The 24234-nt window shown below is 43.5% G+C and overlaps 1 protein-coding gene across 1 annotated transcript; it reads right to left on the bottom strand.

The window, feature by feature from the left end:
• Window positions 1-736: 736 nt before the first annotated feature.
• On the bottom strand, window positions 737-17530 carry LOC147621935 (hexosyltransferase GAUT11-like). Its single transcript, XM_086822944.1, has 4 exons — window positions 16852-17530; window positions 16342-16527; window positions 15776-15849; window positions 737-2205 (listed from the first exon to the last, which is right to left on the bottom strand). The coding sequence occupies exons 2-4, from the start codon at window positions 16415-16417 to the stop codon at window positions 748-750; spliced, it is 1608 nt and encodes a 535-aa protein (XP_086679070.1). The 5' UTR covers window positions 16418-16527; window positions 16852-17530; the 3' UTR covers window positions 737-747.
• Between the last annotated feature and the right edge of the window lie 6704 nt (window positions 17531-24234).

The following is a 24234-nucleotide window of genomic DNA, read 5'->3' as shown; positions in this document are numbered from 1 at the left end:
ACATGTAAATCTTCAGGTTCCACTAGGTTGGATCTGATGCTTTAGAGTGGAACTCCCAGTCAAAGAGGACACAGCAAAATGGGGGGATGGCACCCCATGTGTAGATGTAAAAAGGAATCAGTGTATCATACACTGTGGGAGTGTGTGGCTGTCCACCCCATCTGGAGGAAGGCAAGCAACATGCTGAGAGATTGTGGTGTGCTTGACCATATCAACTGGAGACGAGCCCTAACTGGCTGCAAAGGAGGAATGAACCCAGCTATGTATATGGTTTGGCATTCAATTAGAGCCTTTATTATATCTGAGATCTGGAGATGCAGAAATCTGGTAGCACACTACGGTATGAGTACAACCCCTTCTCTCAATCCAGAACAAGTCAAAGGGATCATCTTGCAAGCATGTAAGCTGGCCAGTAACACTGGTGCTCCCATTAGAAAGGAAGCTGCCAAGACAATCTTTAGGAAGCTTGTTAAGCTGAAGGTTTAACCGCTGGGTGATGTATCTTTTTTGATGAGCAGTGCCGAACTGAAGCTTCAGCATTCATGCATACAGTGACAGAATACTTTACAATGGCAGCACCTTCACAAAAAGGAGCTACACTTTTGGCCCTACCACGTCCTGGTAGACAAGGACAAATTATACACTCAAGGTTTGCCCAAGTTGGCCTACAAAATTTCCATACAGCAAGCCCATTGAAAAAATGAATGCACCTGCTACCATAGCAAACAAATGGATACAGCCTTGAGATTAATGGACATTGCATTGCTGCAGAAGGGAATGAGAGAAGTTCACATATTTCTCCCAGATGGGCTTGTACCTACTCATGGCTAGCTTCAACCATGGCTTCATGTTTCCATTGTAGTGCACTACTGCCCCTACCTCAATCACTTGTGGATCAACGTTAGGATCATAACCCAAGCCCAATATATGCCATTCACGGTCCAAAGGCTCTGTCAAGCCATAGAATGTTAGAAGGCCAGGCGGCAATGTGCCAAGTTTCCACAGTGTTCTATCCACATTCTGCTCTTGCCAGTAGTGATATCTGCTCGTAACATTGGCCTTCCTCCAAGCCACAAGGTCGAAAATGTTCATCCCAAATGCCCAGCCACAAGCATCAGGGTCAAAGCTCGCCCGAATCTTTGGGTGAGAGAAATTAAGGTACTTATGGTATCTGTGGAATGTCTCCAGACATGTCTCCACAGCCCCATTAACATTCCCATTGAGATTTACTGAAAATAATCCCGTCAAATCCTTGTGGACAACCACATCATCATCAAGAAAAACCACCTTTTTCAATGCAGGATAGACCTCGGGGATGTAGAAACGAAGGTGATTCAGCATTGACAAGTACTTTGGGTTCCGGAACTTTACTGGACTTTTAGGATCCTGAGTCCCCTTAAAATAGTAACTCTGAGTCTCTGCATCCTGTAACTGCTTAAGCACAGGCACGTAGGAAGCATTAAGCCATGTAAAGCTATCAATATCTTGCACTTCAACGCTTGCCCCCTTGTACTCGTTCATTCCAAACCATGCCTGCATGGCCCCAAAGTTCACTTTGTCGGTGACCAGGTGAAAGACAAGCTGCTCTGGGTGATCTGCATTACAAACAGTGGAGTTCACTACCACAGACGTCGCCAAGACATTATCCGAAAAAATGCAGAAGTGATATAGACGGTTGTCCGTCAGCTTATCAGAGTGTTTTTGCCTTGCAACAAGGTTCCGAAGATCCGGATCTGTTGCCCATTCCATTGTCAGCCTGCTTCCTAAGCAGTACAAACCCTTTGGAACAGCCTCAGCTGCAAGCTGGCCAAAGGTCGTGCTCTGTACAGTGGCTGCATTAACCTTCTCCTCGAAAGCTTGGATTTGAGCTTTAAGCTTCATGATCATTGTGGCACTGTCGTAATGATGCTCCTTAGCCTGATAGAGTAAGAGCGAGAGCTCCCGCATTACTGGTTCAGCTTCTTCTAGGGTCAGAGGATATCCTTGAGTTGCTGACTTTGAAAGAAGTTCTTGACATGCACGAATTTGTACACTCAGCTCCCATGCAAATTCAAGATTGTTATCTTCTTTTGCCATCACCACATACGCTTTTGCCAATGTCAACTGGTCCCCCAGCTGCCGAGTAAAAGAACCTGCACTAAGCATTTCTTCTGTCAAGTTCATTGCTTCTGCACTATCCTGACCACCTGAATTCGCAGTGAGAAGCTGCATCAACAATCAAGGAAGGAGTTACTGACATCTCAAATTGAAAATACCAAAACATATTCCTGCAACCTCTCCTCCTCGATAAATTCTAGCGACAAACACATAAGAAAAAGCATTTGTGTTGGCTCAGAGTTAAACTGCTAAATGCTAAAAAGTATTGATATGATGTTTGTCCTTTTATACATATATATATATATATAGACCCTCCTTTTAGTGTATCATAAGGTAGGACTCTAACGCTATCCACTCATAGCCATATCGTGTGTGTTGTATCGTATGTGCTTTTATATTTTGCAATGACCTTAGACAGATCATACAAGATGGGCCCCGTTAGGTTCTGCTAATGGGCGTCTGAAGGATATTCCCAGATTTCAGATGCCACACAACGTAGGTTCAGATTTGATGGCCATAGCAGAAGAGAGATATCAGAAGCAGTGGAATTGGTCAGGCAGTAGATCTAGTGCCTCAGCTGCATTTGGACACACATCCTTGTGTAATGTAATCGCTTGACGAAATCTTCTGTAACGAGAAAATATCCCCTTAGGTTTTTCAAAGGACTTCTGCTTGAAGCATAAGGATGGGATTCATAACCACTACCCAAAAGAAAACAGATAAAGTGAGAATGTCACAACAGGATACATGCAGCATAGGATGATGTAGGAACTGAAATATCCAAACACCAAAGAATTGTATCGTTTACAAAACCAGGCTCGTCAGAATTTGCAGATGCATTGATCTTTCCATCCTACAGCAAGAAGATAGACTCTTCAACCAAAATATGATTGAGAACACTTGCTGCAACAATATGTTGATCAAAATTCCATATACTTTGGATTTATCAAAACAACAAAATGTTTAATACACAGTTACGCACAAACAATAGCAAAGTTTTTCTATCTGCCATTAGTAACCACCCCATTTTAACCTTGAGCTTTCTCTCCAAACCACTACACAAAATCCATGGGCATATCATCTGGCAGGCAAACACCAAAGAGCCTTACAATTTAATGTTCTTAACCATCTGTCCATCATGTCGCACCCATTCACCTTAACTAAAAACCACCATTCCTGGCTGGGGCCTGTAAAAGTGGTCCCCTACTCTCCATAGCGCCATACTCAACACTCGTAGAGCGGCCAACATATGCCCTGATCCTTAGTAAACAATTTTTGCAGGTTAGTCACCTGTAGGCAGCCAACCAGTGCAGCTTGCAGCCACCTCTGTCATCACAGATATTGATCCTGATCCCCAAACTTTCTCACTTCCCATTTCCATATTTTCACTTCGTCTCTATCTGCAGAGCTTTAATTTCGCTGCTCAGGCAGTCATGATGAGTTAATATACTCGTGTCCAAATCCTCTATTATTTAACCATGCTCATACATCCTAGGGCCTAGACTCCAAACATCCCAAAGCTCTCAATTGACACAGCCTTCTTTCCTTCCCTTTGAATGCTCACAATAGGACCTGTATAAAGGGCATTTACTGCTGTGTGTGATCACACAGAACCGGCAAAAAGTTGAAACAACACCAAGGAGACATGCAAATATCTCAACCGTTGGACTAATTGTGCAAAAATGCAACCATTGTCACGTGCACGCCCATGATATTTTGTCTGAACACCTTCCCCTTCTCATCTCCACTTCCAAGTCTTGTCGAAGAGCTGAGCATCTGTTCCATTGTTGTCCCCATGCCTGCTATCCCTTACCCTTCACACAGCGGTGGGTCACCTGCCAGAACTGATCATGCCTGTTGCTAGGCCTTTGGAACTGATTTGAGAGCTTACTGATGTACTGGTTATGCGTACATACCCTCAGGGAACGCTTCCTCTAGCTTCCCCTGTTTTGCAGACCACTCCATCTACTACCCCGCTGCATTCTTCTGCTGGAACTGTGCACCTTCCTTGGGACTATGCATAGTGGGTTGAGCATAGGCCCTAAATGCTCTGATACCAATGTTGCATGCGCGGAAGCCTTCTGATGCTGATAGTAATGTTGCTACTATTGATGATGCCCTAAATGCTGACTTAATCAAGGATTGATGATGTTCATGCTGAGGTTTAGCCATGGCACGGGCGTGCACATGACAACCACAGCTTGCACTGTACTCACTGAAGAGTGGGCAGCACAGCCCAATGTCCCCCCCCCCACCCCACACACACCAGCCAAGCTGGGCAGCGGTGGAGTTGTGGGCACTAGTGCTGCCCACACAAACAGCAGACGGACAGCACGAACAATCTGGGCACACAGAAGGGTTGTCGTGTGCATCAGCAATGCCATGGACTTTCTCCCGACTAAATCCAGAAGGGGCAAGCAGATAAAGAACATGAACCAGTAGAAGATGATGGAGCAGGACTTGGAGCAAACCTTGATCAAGAGGAAGAAGTCGGCTGGCTGTAGGAGGTGTCGGCTGAACCAGGGGACAAAGGCAGCAGGCTGCGCATCATGAACAAGACCAGGCGGCTGCGTTAAAAGGAAAAGCATTAAATGCTTTTGGAACTGGCCGACCAGCAGTCGGCCAGCTTACACAATGTCCAAGAACACTATAAAAGCCACCAAGTGCTCCTCATTTTAGTGATTCTCTCCCACTAGGGGATTGGATCATAGGAGGTCCCATAGGGGACAGATTCTAGGGATAAGAACCTTTTTATGAAGGCAGCCCATGGCTGTACAGATTTGTACCTTTTTTGTACATAGTATATACTGAATTTCCAGCACTTCTCACTCTCTCTCTCTACCTGCGTTTTTGCATCATGGTGCGTTTTTGCATCAGGAGGTCTTCAAGAGTGTTTAGGGCTGAAAGAAGACTACCCAGAGCTTCCGCGCGTTACATTGGTATCAGAGCATCAGGCTCAGCCAAGCTAAACACTGATTCAGTCCCATATGATGGTGTACAGGTCCAAGGTACAGGAAAGTACACGGATTCGAAGCCCAAAGCAAGAACACAGATCGGGAAGAACTCCCAGGAGGTTTGTTGGTGGTGTTCCACAGTGCCAGATGGGGATGGCAGTTCCGTGAGCCAGATGGGTTCTAAGGGAACGGTCCCAAGGGAGGTTGATCCTCCAAGGGTGATGTGAGAGTGCCAGACTCAGTTCCAGGAACGAAGACCAAGACGGTGTTCAGAGCCAGGGCAGGAATGGATTGTGGACTAGAGGAAGACCAGATGCATAGATCTTCATTAGAGACAGAGTGGTTAGGAGAATCAGACCGGATTTTCAAAGAAAAAGGTTTGCCAGGGATGGAAGATGACAGAGGGACTTCGGAACAGGATTGGGATGATGACAGTCATCCAAGAGCAGGTTGGATTCCCGTCATCAAGTTTAGCAGAGGGGGATGTCATGTGCATCAGCAATGCCATGGACTTTCTCCCGACTAAATCCAGAAGGGGCAAGCAGATAAAGAACATGAACCAGTAGAAGATGATGGAGCAGGACTTGGAGCAAACCTTGATCAAGAGGAAGAAGTCGGCTGGCTGTAGGAGGTGTCGGCTGAACCAGGGGACAAAGGCAGCAGGCTGCGCATCATGAACAAGACCAGGCGGCTGCGTTAAAAGGAAAAGCATTAAATGCTTTTGGAACTGGCCGACCAGCAGTCGGCCAGCTTACACAATGTCCAAGAACACTATAAAAGCCACCAAGTGCTCCTCATTTTAGTGATTCTCTCCCACTAGGGGATTGGATCATAGGAGGTCCCATAGGGGACAGATTCTAGGGATAAGAACCTTTTTATGAAGGCAGCCCATGGCTGTACAGATTTGTACCTTTTTTGTACATAGTATATACTGAATTTCCAGCACTTCTCACTCTCTCTCTCTACCTGCGTTTTTGCATCATGGTGCGTTTTTGCATCAGGAGGTCTTCAAGAGTGTTTAGGGCTGAAAGAAGACTACCCAGAGCTTCCGCGCGTTACAAGGGTGATGTGCAGGGCGCGGTCTTGTGCAAGGCGGTGCACGCGAGGACGACAAGCTTGCAAGTAACAGTAAGTAGAGGAGGCAACAGGTGAGAGCTCTGATACCAAATGTTGGGCTCACACATAGAGGGCTCAAGTATTAGGGTTAGGGTTTTCTACAGTGCAGCAGTACACATAACTTGCAGAGATGCACAAAGATAGAGACACCAAGAGTACACAGAGAATGTGTGGAGGGTGAATGTGCAAGTCAACCCTGGCACACTTTAACATCCAATATAATATCCAAGTACAAAGGGTATGATAAAGTGTCCTTTCACACCGGATATCTAAAGGGAAAAACCACATAGGAAAAGTCCCCTTGGTTAAGCTCATGTTCATACCTAACACTACCATAAGTATGCATTTGCCTTAAGGTATAAAAGCACGGTTGTTTCCCTCTTCTCAATGGGAAAACGACCATTCCGTGTGAACAACCATCATACACTATGGACAGCCATGCACAAAGTGGACAAGGGCCTAGTTCACATGGCCAGCCAAGTGGTACACATGCTTCTTATGTTTTGGGTAACAGACATTTGTGGTGAAGCAAACACATCTGGGACAGCACTCTCAAAGCAAACAAGAGATGCATGAAAATGACCCAAATGTGTTGGAGGCCAAGATGGAATGCATAAAGAGGCATTGTATGCCAAGGACGAAGAGCTGAAGATGCTTTATGAGAACCCGCAGGTTCATAAGGTTATGGTGGCCACAAAGATCGAGTCTATGATTGCACACACTATGGACTCTATGGCCAAGGAAGCGGGTGTGGGTGTGAACCCTCGAAAGACTCTCAACTATCTCATAAGGAGATGTGGTCAAAGGAAAAACGGGTGAACTTTGTGTCAAAGAACTCCCGCGTCTGGAGACAAGTAATGATGTTCTCGCAGGATCATGTCTTATGGACACAAGGATGAGACTTCACAAACAAGCCTCTACCCCACATGGGTCACAAAAACAAAGAGATGTACATGCAAGAGAGTGGCAAACATGATGGAAATGTATGTGGGGAAAAGTGATGGACGTCATGGACTGAAAGTTATGCATAATGCTGGGACAGCCAAGGACAATCATGTGTCACCCACTACTTATGCCACCGAGAAAAAACACATTTTTCAACCTTTTTTTTGTTTTTCTTTTAGTCGATCCTTTTATAGTAGCAATCTGAGTGCCCATGTATATGTGAATATATATACCTAGCTGAATCCAAGAACATGCCCAAATTCACCTTTTAGGAACGTGCATGTTATATACTCATGGTAGTCAACCCACAAGACTATATAACTATCAACTCCATTATGCATAGTATGGACTAGATACTACGACATCCCCACTAATGTCATCAGTGCCCAATAGTGGGTGTAATACACACACACACACACACACACACACACACACACGTGTACATATATATGTATATACACGTGTATACACGTGTGTATACATGTACATACACGTTGTGAGTTGCTGGGTGATGGCCTCTGTAACACCACCAACAAGCACACAAAAAGAAAATGTATGGGATCAAACCAACCAGCCCGCCAGTCTTTCTCGAAAAAGCATACCCCTAAAGATGCAGCTGGCGCCTCCCAAAAAAGCATGAGAGAGAAAAGCGTGTCTCTCCCAAAAGCGGAGTAACCTCCCAAATTAGCTTTTGGGCCACCAAAGGTTATAAAACCTTTTAAATTAAATTCTCTTTGTCCCCTTCACACTTGGGGTTGTCCACACATGGGTTTCCTTTTTAACTCCAAACTGATGCCATTCACACTGTCCACCATGTCCCCGTGCACACCTGCATACTGTCCAGAGAAATACACAAGGTCGTGACATGCCCCTAGGCTCAGGGTACGGGCTGAAATCCGGGCCAAGAGGAAGTCCTCACAAGGCTCACCACCTGGAAGGAGTCCTCTAACAATCAACTTGCCCAACAGGGCGCGGCTCTGAATGGCAAGGTCAATGATGCCTAGGCCCCCTTTGCGTCGTGGTGGCTGAATGATCACTCTCCAAGCCACCTTGGTCCAAGCAAGCTCTGAATGGCAAGGTCAATGATGCCTAGGCCCCCTCTGCGTCGTGGCTGAATGATCACTCTCCAAGCCACCTTGGTCCAAGCAGGCCTCCCATCATCTCGGCCCACAAAGTTTCGGATCAACCGTGGTGCCTGACCAATGTATGCTTGGGAGAAGACCCAACAAGAAGTAATGTACCACATGGTGGCAAGGACCTGGTTCACCACGACCACTCAACCAGCCAAGGAGAGCCTCGTAGAGCTCCAGTACAAAAGCTTCTTCCGAATGCTCAGAAGAAGAGGAGTGAGCTACTACTCTAGAGAGAGATCGATGTCAACCTGGCATCCCAAATAGCGGATTGGAGTGCCCCTCGGGATCCACTGGAAAGCCTCAACTGGGTGCCAAGTCGAGGTGGGCGCAGAGCCTACCCAAAAACCACACGACTTGTGCCAGTTGATCTGTGCCACAAAAGATCTCAATCGCTTAAGGAATCTCTGGAGACTCCCCACATCTCCTGATAGGTATGTGTCATCTACAAACTCGAAGTCCAACAGCTCCTCCTGAGTACAGAGGGGGAGACGCAATGAGCTGAGAGAAAATTGCTCATGACCTCGGTGACGAATAGAAAAAGGTAAGGTGCGAGTGAACAGCCCTGCCAGACCGAGCGAGAAAGGGGGAATCTGTCACCTTGGGCTTCCTGAATGAGAACCTAACTATGAGAGGCTGAGTCAAGTCCTGAAACACCACGGATCCGCTCCACGGGGAACCCCATCCGGTGCATTGTGCCCTCCAGAAAGCTCCAATCAACCCTATCATAAGCTTTCTCAAAGTCTAGGAGTAGCACTATGAGGTTCTACTGCCGCATCCTGGCCGAAGCTGTCACCTCCCAAAAGGTGAAGATGTTGTCTAGGTCCTAGGATGCTCCGATCCTGAACAAAACCTATCTGAGTGTCATGGATCAAGTCTGGAAGGAAAGGCTGGAGTCTCCAGCTGATGGCCTTGGCCAAGATCTTGTAGGCAGTCCCAAGAAGGGTGATGGGTCTCCCTACCGGATCTCCAATATGTCACCACCTTCCTTAGGAATCAAGTGTATCAAACCCTCTGAAAGCCTCTCTGGCATGATGGCACCTATAATCATAATCTCATTGAAGGCTGCTCAAAGGCAACCTTCCATAAGATCCCAGTGGCAAAGAAAGAAGGAAATTGGAAGCCCGTCTGCCCCCGGGCATTTTTCCCTAGCGAGCACCGTCAATGCCTTTGCCAACTCCTCTGTTGTGAAGGGAGTCAATAAGAAGGGACCATAGAGCGAGGGGGAACCACCTCTCTCGTGTGCTACCAAACCCTCACATGCATCCATCACCTGTGGGAATAATGGAACACAAGGAGAGAGCGGGAAAAATGAGTGGCGATGGCTCTCACATGAAGGGGTCAGAAACAATAGCTCCATCCTAGCCACGCAACCTGCGAATAGCATCTCTCCACCTACGGAGACCTGCTATCTCAAAGAAGTCCCCCGTGACTCTATCGCCGGCCTGGGTCTAAAAGGAAGCTCTAGCATGGTACCTGTACTCCACCCTCCTCTCCTCGATGGATCTGATCTCCATGCGCGCCACAACAAGCTGACTCGCAATCCACAGGCCATCAGGGAAACTATCCTGAAGCCGCTAGACAAAAGCAAGACCCCTCCTCAAGCTCCTCTCCTACTCACGAAATCCCTCCAATCTGCTTCTATGCTGCCTCCCAAGAAAAAATCTGCAGATCTCACCAAGGCCCACATCCAAGGTGCACGCAACAAAGCCTGAAATAAAATCCAGTCCCGCCCATATCTGCTCTATAACCTATTTGCAGATCTTAGGGTCATGTATGAGGCTATCCGAAATCCTAGTGCTCGCATGCATGTCCTCCCTCCAGGGGTCCTCTAAGGACAAAATAATCGGAGCGTGATCAAAAAAAGTGGTGCCCACCAAGATGACGATCCTGCCCCCGCGATCGCAAGCCCACTCATCCACATAAAACCTATCAAGTCACGAGAGGTTGGGACCGATGCTCCTCCTATCGGACCACAAGAAGCACAGACTCCCAAGGCTACGCCCAAACTCTAGGAGATGCCAAGGTCCTATCTCCTGAGTGCCAAGATCAACTCCTCCCATGCAAAGTACTCTACGCCTAAGACTGTAGCCGTGCCTCCTTCGAGTCTGACCTCGGCTGACTCAATCATGTTAAAGTCTCCACCCATGCACCAAAAGTCAGCATGAGGAACAGCCAGACGAACTGTGCTCCAAAAGATGGCTCTACCTATTGTGATGTTCGAGGCATAAACATTGAGGAAGCCCACGCAATCCTCTCCAATCATAATGGTATATATATACCTAGATGAATCCAAGAGGGACTGTTGTTGTAGGCCAACTGCCTCTGTACTAGCTGACTTCGTTTCTAGCCTGACCAACTCCATATGTGCTGGCCAACTGGTCTTCTACCCAGTCGTGGACATGTTTGCTGCTGTCAGCTGTTTTTCGGCTGGTCGACAAGCACCATGGGGTGGTATAAATACCACCCTTGTCCCCCACTTCCACATTGTACCGTATCTTGTGTATATAGCAGAGTTTATACCACCCCCACCATGGGGTGGTATAAATACCACCATTGTCCCCCACTTCCACATTGCACCGTATCTTGTGTATATAGCAAAGTTTATTCAGCTTCTCTCTCTCTCTACACTTCTATGTTTTCTTTCTCACAACAGTTGTCTCATTTTCCGATGTGCATTCCGACATGGTATCATAGCCCCATGTGGCTTGAAGCGTGGAGACAGTGGGAGCTTGAGGATTTGCTGTTTTTTGGTGTTGATTGGAGATTTCTTGGGCTGTTTGGGACTTGGAGAACGGGTAGAAGGCGGCCATCACCGTTGGACAACCACCTTGCATAGTGTTTGCGGCCTCTTCTTCATTTTTTTCCCCACCCGCCCTCCCTTCACAAGACCTTGTGAACTTTTGAGATGGCAACTTTGCTTGAGATGGCTGAGAAGCATGTGAAGATCCCTACTCTCCCCACATTCCCAATGGATTGACAGTTGCACGAGATCAACTATGGTATCTGGAACGTAATGATGGAGTCTCTCTTGGAGTCTTATGACTAGGCTGATTTCATTGTGGTTGGTGTTCCACGGCCAAGGTTGGAGGACAGGGAGCTTTTACCCTCTACTAGAAAAGAATGGGAGGCTCATGCACAGTTATGGGATCATGTCAATGCCCGTGTGCGTTCTTTCATCTTCCTTAATTGCACGCCCCAGGTGATTAATCATATCAAACACATGATGTTGGCCCGAGGGATTCGACAACACTTGGCTTCTCTGTATAACAAGGTATCACCCATGAAGCGGATTTCCTTGGAAGTGCAAATGCGAGTGATGAATCTTGCAGTCTTCGACGATGCAGGAGCGAATAAACAAACTCCAAGCTCTTCAACAGGAGGTTCTTCAAGCTGGGAAGGAAACATCTTCAAAGGATATGGCCATCACTTTGCTGTCTCATCTGACCTTGCAATATTCAACTTTCTATTCCTCTTTGATCACCAGTGGGAGGCTCAACATCATCACGTGGGAGGAGCTTGTGCCTATGGTCTTGGACCAAGAAGAGCGGTTTACGAGCCCTCCACAAGGCAGAGGTTCTGGGGCTTGAAACTGCTCAAAGGAGGTATGAAGGCAAGCAACGAGAGAGAGGAGGGGGCAGCGCTAGAGGGGCGAGAAGAGAGAAGGAGGGAGGGGGGAGGCGTTGGCGAAGGGAAAAATCGGGGGGGGTGGTGGGGGGGGAGAGAGGGCGCTAAGGGAGGGCCGGGCACAAGCTGAGCGAACAATGGGGAGAAGAGGGGAGGCATTGCGGGGCGAGACTGGGAAGCACATGCAGAAAGAGGGAGGGAGAGGAGACTGCAGGCGGATAGCATGGGGGTAGGAGGCATAGACGGAATGTTATCACATTCATCCCCAGTTTTTGATCATGTTTGGAGTTCCCTTTTGGTTTCTTTTTATGGCCCTTGGTTGTAGACTAGCCACCCCTTTTTTCCATATTTTTCTAGCATTTTTCCCAGGTCGGGTGATTGATGTCCAGTCGACCAGCTTCATGTCCCCAGTCGGCCATGTCTTTTTTCCTCCAGTCGGCCAGCCCACTCATGCCCTATTTATAGGCGGGCTTGCCTCCTCATTTTTCATCTTGTAGTCTTGATTTGTATCCCTCACTGATAATGGAAAAAAGAGTGAATTTTTCCTCTCAAGGTATGCACACTAAATATGGCCTGCAAACCCTAATTTCAAGGACCCTTATTCAGCATGCAAAAACCTCTAGCTAAGGACTACCCTAGGCTAATCTAAGCTCAAATGCCAATTGGCACCTCTGTTGTATATTGTAAAACATGAGTATATACAATGAATATACCTAGATCATGATGTCATCTTGTGATGCATACCAAAGATCCTACGGTCTCTACTTGCAAACACGCAACGAAGCTCTTGTTAATCCACCAATGTTGCCCTTGTTGCTTTGCAATCTCTGGCATATGGATTCTCCTTGATCTTTGATTGATGATGATTACGGAAGCCTAATGCCTCCTTTTATAGGCTTAAAGTGGAAAAGTCATATGAAGGTCAATTTCCACAAAACAATATCCAAAGAGTCATATTTTTGGTCCAAACCATGTCGGATCGCACAGTAGAAAATGAGACAAGTACTCTAGAAAACAGAACGCAGAAGTGTAGAGAGTGAGTTGTATAAACTCTCACGAAGATCCGATACAAATGAGAAGGTGGGGGCAAGGGTGGTATTTATACCACCCTATGGTACCAGTCGACCAGCCCAAATACAACCAACAGGCTGCCCACATGTCCACGACTAGGTAAAAGCCAATTGGCCAACACATGTTTAGTCGGGCAGCACAAGAACTCAGTGGGCCAACACAGTGTGAGTCGGCCACAATAGACAACCCCCCACGATCACCAAAAATATAGGGAAAACATGAAAAAACATGAAAAAAATGAGAAAAGCTCTAGGCGCCCAAACAAAGGCCCTCACTGTGCACACAGGAGATGACTACTAACACCCCCTCTTAGCTCCTGGATGTGGAACCAACCCCAGTGAGCTGGAGTGCTACCGGAGCATAGCTTGAGGTAGAGACTTTGTGAAGAGGTCCTCCGTCGAACAAAACTCTACCGAGATGTCATCAACAAAAATCTTCTCACAAACAAAGTGACTCTGGATGACCGTGAGTTCCACCAGTGGAAACCCAATCTCGCCAAGTAACCTCTACAACCTTACCACCTCGCAAAAGCAACACCACAAGCAACAAGGTACTCTGCCTCTGTAGACGACAAGGCAATAGTTGGCTGCCTCTTGCTACTCCATGAAATAGCTCCTGAGCCAAAGGTAAATCCGTAGCCTAATGTAGCTCTCCTCATGTCTGGATCTCCTCCCCAATCTGAGTCACTCCAACCTTGGAGTCTGACTCCATCCATCGTTCCCCCTCTAGTGTCATAGAAGAGTCGAAGATCCTTCGTACCCTATAGATACCACAAGATCCGCAATCCTACGTCCCATCTTCAAAGGCGTCTACATGAATGAGCTCAACAACCCCACTGGGAAACGCAAGTCCAATCTAGTATTCAGCAACCAAATCAATGAACCAAACCACTTCCAATACAAGGAGGCATCAACCTGCTCACGAGGATTATCAACTGTAACCTTGGTATGCCAAGTTTTGGGAACCTGCTGAAGACCATACAAGGTCTTCCGGAACCTGTAAGCCACTCCCTCTGAACCCAGAACCTCAAAGCTTGGAGGTTGCTCAACAGACACCTCCCGCAAGTCACCATCTGCCACTTGCATGGCTTTCCTACAAGTCCCCTGGGAAAGAGCTTCCTCAACTACAGTAGGCTCTTTGTCCCAAATGATACGAGACATCAAAGCATAGTTCACCTGTAAAAGTTCCTCTGACTGACGAACGCAAGAACTGGAATGTCCCTGCCCGTGCAATTGCACACATGCCGCTCTGTATTCGTGCACTTCCGTATAATTGTCCATACGGTTCCGAATAAAGGTTATACTACCGTACATGCCCCGTTCCGTTACTGTACCTATTGTACTTCCTATTTGTATCTGCTGGTTTCATACGTACCGGCTGATTTACTAACTTTACAGGCTGATTTGTACCAATTGAATTGTGGGCACTGTACGCACATACGTGTACTTGCGGGTGATTATGGAATTTATTGCATTTTTTTGACTCAGCTGTTTATGAGCGATCACAGGGAGGGTCAATACTCACATAGGTGTGGATTTTTCTACATCAAGGTTGGACATATATTATAGGCGTGGATGAATTCGTAATATGCGAATGATAATCCGGCCATCTCCAATCAGGGAGAAGAGAAGAAGAAGAAATTAAAATACTCCTTGATTAATAGAATTTTCCAAGTGGGGGTCAACCATTCCAGCCCCAATGTGGTGTCCAACCCATTCCAACCCTGGTGTCGCCTATGCGTATCTCTTTTACAATTTTGTGGTTCAAGTTTTGTGTTAAATGTGGTTGTGTCCATCATAAGTGTGTAAGCCCCTTGCTGAGTTACGTCCGTCCTTCCCCCAACCTTAATGAGGTCTTCACAAGCCAACTCCCATTCCATGGTGCCCGTTTTCTTCTGCTGGATCATCCCCCATTCCCAAAGCTTGTACATCATGTCCACATTGGACTCCGAGACAAATGGAAAGTTCGGTATATTTTCCAAGCTTAACAGAAACCAAAGTGCAAACCAAATACATGCCACGGACAAAAAGGAAAGACCAAATTTTGAAGACATGAACTACGTGTGTAATAGATATGAACTTGTGCATCCAAAATTCATTCTCGTATTTTGTTTCCATGAGGATCAACCGACTTTGGGTCCCTAATGCTATATACCTTTTCTATTCTCACAATCCTTTCACATGCAGAGTTTATCGTGTTACTGCTACATTTTTTAAATAAAATGCTTATTGCCGTTGTGACTTTCTGATAAGTTGTCGCCATCCTAGTTTCGACGTACCTACCCCTCTGACAACCACTTAATTAAGATCACCAAAGGACGGCAGGAAGCTAGCCAACAGCCATTGCAATAGCTCGTCTCAAGCCCCACACTGCATGCATAATAAAGAACAGCAACAAAAAGCACCCAGCAAGCTGAATAATTTATTTCCTTAGCTCTTGCCAGTAAATAACACACTAAGAGCACGGAATCATTCCTTATAGGGCCAATTTCTTGCAGGAGGGCAGTTTTTGGCGTGGTTGTTTGCCCAGTTGTTACAGAGCAGCAAGCAAATCTTATGTGTTGAGCTCGCAACCACACAAATTGTGGGTCATTTTATCCTCTTTGAATTATTTCTCTCTCCAAAGCTGCAACCGGTTCTTAATTCAAGCATTCGTGGAAACTGGGCCATAGATACACCAAACAAATCTGATCCAAAATAATAAAAAAAGCAATGCTGTTTTTTGCCATTACCCAAGTATCTGGGTTCTTAGAAAAACTTTGGCAAGCATTCTATCATTTTAGAGGAACACATTATGCAAGCTATGATAAAAAGGGTTGAGAGTAGAGTGGTGCACCTGATCGGTTGTAGGAGACACACAAGGGTGATGGTAGTGAGCAAAGATGGCCAAAAGCATGAGTGCGATAAGACCTGCAGCAGTGTTTGAAAAAATGGGGCCTCAGCTAGTCACTTAGACGGACTCCGGAGATTTTGTCGGTTAAGTAAATTCCAAAGCATATTAGGCTCTAACATCCAACAACCTTCCCCAAACCCCAATTCAACTCCCATATCATTGGGTATGCAGGAAACACCACCATCTTGTTTTTCAGCAGAACGGTCCCCTTTTCCGCACATGAGCTGCTTGAATTCTTTCGTCGCCCCACAGGAAGACAGAGCAACAGGCAAAACAGCATGCAATCCTACTGTGAAAAGAGCAGGAAGGTGGCATGCTGTTGGAGAACTACCCCCGCCTATGGCATTATCACCCAACACTCCAACTCTTACTGATGGTGTGTGCACTCCCTTAGAAGACAAACTGCGATTGTGACTGGAAGGAGCACGGTGGCTCTTCTAAAATATTTTCTGGCTTCCCAAAAATTCAATGTGTAAACAATAAACGTCAAGAATTTGATGAAAGCCAACCTGCAGGAAGCACAATGTAGCCGCGGCAGAAGCGCCTTCGCTGCTGACGCCGGGGATCAACAATTCTGCGCCTCATTTTGACAGTGAACTGAACCTCAAACGCACCAGAAGTAGGGCATTGCCAGGAAATGACCGTCCATTGTGTGTGGGCTTGCTTGGAGTTCACGACAATTCTGACTCAGCTTCCTGCAAATTCAACCAACGTGTTACCGAAACCAATCCATCTGACTTGGAGACAGGCTGTAACTGAGTAAATCTTGCAGCATATGAAGTAAAGGTTGCAGTGTATGGCCAGGCTAGGTTACAGTACAGGCCATGTATGGCTAGGTTCGATTGAGTTGCATGCCATGTATGGCTAGGTTAACTTACATGCCATGCATGGTTAGGGTAAGCTGCATGCCATACATGGCTAGATTAAGAGGCATGGCTACATTAAATTCGATGCCGTACATGACTAGGTTGGATCTACATGGCACATACAGTTCCCAGGCTATGGTTATAACTTCTTACCAGTTCAAATAGCAAAATCTGGGAGTGAGGAAGCTCTTCTAATCTCCGATCGTGCAGGCAAATGGCCACAGCATTTCTTCCTGATGTCGTTGCAAGGAAAGCTTCCATTGCTTCTTCAAAGCAGGAGAGCGGCCACAGTCTTCAGAGCCTGATGTTTCTTCAAAGAAAGAGAGTGGCCACAGCCTTCATACCTGTTGCTTCTTCTGATTTAAAGACAAGATCAAGCACAGAAAGAGGATTCTCCAGGCGAACAAGATATGGCCGATCTGGCCATTTTCTGGCTATCTGAGATGGATAAGCCTGCTTTTGCCTTCCATGTCTGCCTGCTTCAAAACCCTAACTGGCATTGTGTTGCAGAGAGAGAAAAAACTTCTTCATGATGTGGTATCTTGCCGAATGCACTCTTTCTTTCTTCTTTTCTCAGTTTCCGAAGTGTGAAAAGATCCGAACTTTACCTCGCACGGCAATAGAAGCTGGAAAATGCAGCAAAAACTCGCGGGCACTGTGCGCAGGCTGTGGAAAAAAACTCTCTTTAAGCTGATGGAGAAACCTGGAATCAGTGTTGGCCCAGATGGCGAGAGTAAACGAAGGCGATATGATTTCATTTGTGGGCGTACATGGCAAGACCTTCACTTCAAAGTTCACCCTCCTTTTTACCTCCCCTTTTCAAAATAACCCTTTCCCTCTTGTCTCTTTTTTTTTTCCCCCTTTAAGAGAGGTGCATTTTCATTTAATCACATTTTCCACAAAAAAACCTTCAAAGTTTGTTTAACACTTTGAAGACACGAACTCGTCCTCAGGGGAGAGTAGAGATAAGCCCTATATTTGCAGCCCATTTTGGGCCTCATGGTCCTCAACTTGGCAACCTAAATATGAACACACCAAACTTGGCATAAATATACATCTTGCATTCCAACCCAATATAGTGGTGACAATCTTACACACCTCAGCAAGCATTAAAACAATCTTCGGGCGACTGGATTATCTCTCCTTGGAATCCTATCCTCCTCGCCTCCATCTGTCCAAAAAATATATTTAAGATAATAACATTAGCTATTGCAAGACATGATTTATGCCGAGAAAAAACCAAAAAGATAAAACCTTACAAAACTCATTCGGTGGAAATATTTGAGACGACTGGCATTTGAACAGGCTTGTAGACAGCAAATCGAAAAATTCTATGATGTCTAGTGCCTATACACCAAAAATCTAACTTATCGAGCTTTTCATAGTCTACAAACATTGCATGTACATGAAGCTGATCCGCAATCTTTTACAACATTAGCTGGTAAATTTCAAGGAGCCCAAAGCTGGCATTGTAAGTGTCTCGACCATACAAACCTAGCAATAATCTACGTTCAAAAAAATAAAGATATTCCATGTTACCAAAAAAATCAATAATAATTTATATTAACATAAAACACAAAAGCTATATAAAAAACAAGCTCCTATACCATAATACACATGTGATGTCTAATAGTTCGATCATTAGAGATGTTGTTGCTTGTCCGTCCCAAAAACAAGGGGTCTACAATTCAACCATGAAAATTAAATAGATTATGGTAAACAATGATGACTATATTATACCAAACATCGAGAAGAATACCTTCAATATCTTGTCCATCACTATAAATAAATATAAATGATCTCCTTGCCACATCCATCCTAAGCAACATACTTGTGATATCAAATACAACATTACACTACACTAATCATTTACATAAGATTTTGAGACCTCTCTCTCTCTCTCTCTCTCTCTCTCTCTCTCTCTCTCTCTCTCTCTCTCTCGACGTTCAGTATTTCGAGTCAAGCAAGAAAAATAAATAAAGCCACTGTAAATGAAAGCAAGTCAAAAGCAAAACAGTTGCTTATCTAAATGTTTAAAAAAAACAAACACTCACTAAGCCTCTATAGCCATCTCAACAATTTGAACCATCCCTTGAGCAATAGATGGGGCATTCCATATTGTGGATCTGTATGGTGGCTTTACCTTAATGTCAACCATTTAATCCACACAATGTAAGTAGATTTATATATATCAATTCAATATTATCGGGGGTAGAGCCAGTGCGAGGGATAAATTAAAGGAATTTCGCCATCCAGCTCCTATTAAACTTTATCTCTTCGCATCACAATAAATTAATTATCATTCTAAAAGAAACATCAATCAACTTGAAAGCATGCACACTTACAGAAAAGACAACATAGATTGCACATGTCACATCTTTGCAAACATTCTTTTTTCAAATGCTTGCTTGATTGATACATAGATATCTATGAATGTAATCTTTGGCATTTGTAGGCTGTTATATCAATAGCTCATTCTCTACCTTTTGGGTATAAATTACATTTACAATCTTCTGCATGCCATTTGCAATACCTCTTTGTAGACAATATTGGCTGTGAAGACTTCGTTTGAACCTTCTATGCTGCTTTCATGTTCCATAGTATCCTTTACACTTTCACTGTATTTGTCCTTGGGACTTATTTATTGACATACCAAAAGCTAGTCTCACAAGAAATTGTCTCCTTCTTATGTTGAAAGGCAATTGAAGCATAGTTGGTATGAATGTTATCATGAGAATAAAGACCATGTCTCCAATATTTGTACATGTAATAATTTTTACTTCTATCACCTTTGAGTGAAATTGCTTACATATCAATCTAGTACCATTGCAAAGTTCTCGCACAAGGGATAATTTTCCCACCAAACACAATATCACTTTGTATAATGTCTTTTAATGTCATGTCCAATGCTTCATAGGCATACTGCTACATCATTAGAGCCTCATCCCAAATGATCAACCTTGCAAGCTTCAACACCTCAGCCAATGTGCTAGAAGCATTGAGAACCAATGGGATTTTTAAATGTAAGTGTGTTATATGGCCATTTGAAAGTAGCAATGCAGCTATTCTGGACGATGCACATGCCAAAGCAACTTGATTCTCTCCACATAATCGAGATAGCAAGGCATTATAAAGATATGTTTTGCCTGATTCACATGGTCCATCAAGGAAAAAACACCACCATTGTTCAAAGAAACGGTCTCAAGAATAGTATCAAATACTCTTGATTGACAACTATTTAGACTCTTTTCCATGAATACAAACAAATCAGCCTGTTGAACTGAATCAAACATCATCTCTTCTATCAGCAAATCATTGTTGAGAGTAGCAACACTTGATCTATCAAGAATAGGTAACCCTTCAAAATCATGTAGCCATTTTTCATATTATTGTAAGAGCTCTTGCATGTGAAACAGAGCTTGATTCTTCTAGAAAGATAAACACCAACATCAACACACCCTCTTTGTAAGCCATGAAAAAAATCATCTGAAATTTTGGTACAAAATTCGTTCTAAAGCTATCCGAGGGATATAGGCTCACAAAAAACTAGTTTAATGTGACAAATAGTTAACGCTGTTGGAATCCTATTTTCTGAAATGCAGCTTCTTGAAGACACATATACCACTCCTCATCACTCTCCAGCACTCCTCTGGCTTTACATGCAGCCTTAAAATGGGGATACAAATGTCCATTCAGAGATCGAAGAGCTGAATTCCACACCTGCTTGCAAAGGAAAATCAACATATAGCAAGCTATTTACATCTGAATGTAACTCATTAGCCTCGTCTCATCATCTCTGAACCATTCAATGAGAGTAGTTCTTTGGTTCCTGTCACAACTAATTTTACATCATGCAAATCATCATGGTCAATGAATATGACATTATTTTGAATCGGAAGATGAACATGCAACCTTCAGGATTTTCATCATGCAAATCATATTAGTATAAGTGCGAGCATGCCTCAGACGTAGACACGTATTGTGCATCCACATATTCACTAACCTCGTAATAACCCCGTGTGTATCTTGCAACTCTATAGTAGCTCTATCATGTCCTTTGTATACATACTTATACAAATACTTCATTGTTGTATGGTAGAGCATACTTCTATGTTAATATGTGCTTTGTATCTTATAGAGAGAAAAGGGTTATATGGAACAACCCATTGACTATCCACCCTATGATCTTTTACTTGGATGAAACTACCATCGTCTTACCGCATGTAAGTTGAATACCCATTGTCATCAACAACGATAGCAGTCTCAGGAAACTTTTGAGGATAATGATGTTTGAAAATCTCGTTAACCGTACAAGGAGAGCGCATATTTAGTTCCCCACATGGTCCATGAACATTACAATGACTAATTATGTTGTGGAACTTAGGAAACATCATCTTATCTAGAAGTTCAGCACATACTAACATTTCATAGGTGAGCAATCTCAGGCGGTTTACATCCACTTTCCAATATCAATAATAGATGTGCAAGTGACAAGCCTCTTTTTTAAAATTCAATAACAAAAAAATTTTCCACTATCCTTCCAAATAATGTTTTTTTCACCAATAAGTGCATCATATCCTTATGCTTCTCATAGAAGACTCGTGCCGTCCAGTCATATCAATCTTGGGTAGTCTAACCCAGCAGTAAAGCATTGCTTATTTCATCCCACTTGAGATTGCAAGTAAAGGTAATAGAGAGGTTAGGTTTACCCATCTTTCTAACAATTGCCATTGAATCCTGATACAATTGATGCATATATCGAGGCCCCCTAGTACTTGTAGATAGTAGAACTATCTTGCGTCCAGCAATGCCCCCAGAGACTCTATTGACTCCATCGCTTGTATTAACCATATCTACAAGCCCTTGGTATACTTCAGCATGCAATGCTTTCTAGTTATTACGTATTCATACTAATCTTGATTCTTCTAAGCTACTATATGCATCAACAATGTACTGTTGTAAAAAGTCAACCACCACATAGAAGGTAGCCATTTGTATCTTCCCTTATTTGTAATCTATATACATAATATTATCGTTGAGTTATAGTCTTTGACTCCTCATTTGAACCTTGTCTATTCTTACCATGGAGTGGAATTCCAAATTGCTAACCATCCTCTCCTCTCGAGAAAACAAAAGAACATATAATAGAGGCATATATGAACGATGCAAGCTAGATATTCTTTTTATAGTACCTATATTGCAAGACATTATTTGAATATCTCTATGATCTACTTGAAAATCATCTCCTTGACCCGGCATGATAGCAACTACCTCACTTTCTTGTAGGAACCAAGTATTGCCTTAAGGTTGATCAAGCTTCACCATTCTCAAATCAACATGTGGACTTGTCTGCATCATTTCTCTCATTATACAAAGTGCACAGGCATACAGATTATATTCATACATTCATTGTTTGCAATCTTTCAAGCATGTTATGATTTAAAGAAGGCATCCCATGAAGTCTATTCTCCAATTCATGCTCCGTATCATACACATAGAATTGGGCAAATTAAGGACCTGCATCTTGTGTTTCATCATGTATTACAGAACCAACACGATGATAGAGATAATACCATGGATTCAAAAATTAAATACTCTTCCCCCCTCGTGAACTGAATATCCAAGTGAGCACCCAGTGAAATGAATGCCAAGGCATTGTTTATAAGAGCGTATATTCTTCTTATATTCATTCCTTACTTGCATTATCATTAGCAAGTAATAACTCAACCAATGTAGGAGGGGATTTTCCAAAGCAATAAAGAGATATTCCCACTTGCACAATAATGTTTGTCCAAGCTTTCTTAACAATTTCCAAATTAGTGCACACAAAAATGACACTTATAAGCAAGGGCTCCTAATGAAAGAGTACAATCTCCGGAGCATACCACCATAGTTGCTAGGTGTTTAACATTCCAAGGAAATGAAACACATGCCTTATAGAGTGATAGAGTGACATTCAGATTTAATACCTTTCACATCACCACCAATAGCATAATAGCAAATAGGTTGAAAATTATCAATAGGACCAATCTCATCTATAGGTAGCTCATTTAAATCAAAAGAAATAGAGCCTCGTGCCACATCTCTATGTACTTGAATATTCTAACGTTCATTGATAGGTTCTTGAAGTACCGTAGCATTTTGGGAGTTGCTCTATTACTCAAATCTAAGTGGATTCTACCATAGAATTCTCTATGCTCCTCCTCATCTTCAACCCTTCCAAATGTTTCGATTTTATTTTCATTAAAATTAGCAATAATTTGTTTTCGAATACAAGTCCTTATTCACGAACAATTACGGGCGAGACACGCGTGTTGCATCCAAAATTCAAAGCCAACGAACTTGGTTCAAACTTAGGTATATGCAGCTCCTAACCATCTTCAATCTCCTTTGAAAAAACAAAATAACAAATACTAATTTGCTTTTTACAAACATCTTACTTCAAATGAAAAAAATAATATTACCTTATTACATTTATTCTACTTCAAGTGCCACTATCACACATGTGACCTACTCTCAGTGATAGACTCCGCACAAAGCAAACATGATGTAATTATTAGAAAAATTTACAATAGATAAGTGTGTCTAACATATACAATCTATCTCCTTATTATGACACTAATAAGCGAAAACCTCTCTTTGTCTCCAAAAGAGAGAGAGAGAGAGAGAGAGAGAGAGAGAGAGAGAGAGAGAGAGAGAGAAAGAGAGCAAGAAAAAAACATAGAAATATAAAACATGTTGAGAGACAGAAAAAGAAAAGCGAGAGAACAAAATAGAAAGAGAGATGTAAAGAATTTGAGAAAATAGAGAATTCGTAAATATCACCTACAGAGACCAAATCTAGAAAGTTGCAATACAATTTATCCCTTTAGCAAAAACATCATTACTCTCACAAAATCCTCTAGACAACTACCCTGCTTTCCAACATATGCCTCATCTTTTTCATCATAGCATTGAGTCGATTAACCGACATCTTTAGACTCAATACCTCCAAGCCTAATGTACGTAGTTGCTCTTTTAGAGAATCGACTTGTTCTTTACATTCCCTATTACATCCACCTAAATGTTCCCCAATTTAAACATGCATATTTTCCATGCAAGAAATCATGTCTAGTTGGTTAGCCTCCATGCAACCACTACTGTTAAGAGCGCAATGGAGATGATATGTCAACTCATCTCTTAGCGTATCTCCCCTTCGACTGCCACTTCCATCGATCTCATCCCAAATGGCATGTAAGTACTCCTTACAAGCAACCTGATTTTTCTCAGTGTGCTCGCATATATCCGCAATAGTTTATAGACGTTTAGAGCTTGGTTGTCCAAATGAGACCTTGACTGAGCAAGGTGTTTTGAAGCTCAAATAGTCAGCAACTTTAGGCGGGGTAGATAAAGCTACTTCTGAAATCAATTTATTAAGATCTAAAATGAATATCTTAAGGCTCTCCAAACATCTCTTTATATCTTTGTCAACATATAACATAACCCTAATATGCCAAATGTATACCAACACTATAAACATGTAGATACCTCATTATA

This window comes from Cibotium barometz, chromosome 29 (genome assembly GCF_041138505.1).
Source record: "Cibotium barometz isolate CiBa-2024 chromosome 29, ASM4113850v1, whole genome shotgun sequence".
Classification (NCBI taxonomy): domain Eukaryota; kingdom Viridiplantae; phylum Streptophyta; class Polypodiopsida; order Cyatheales; family Cibotiaceae; genus Cibotium; species Cibotium barometz.
The sequence above is the reverse complement of the archived record's forward strand: the minus strand, read 5'-3'. Positions and strand labels throughout refer to the sequence as shown.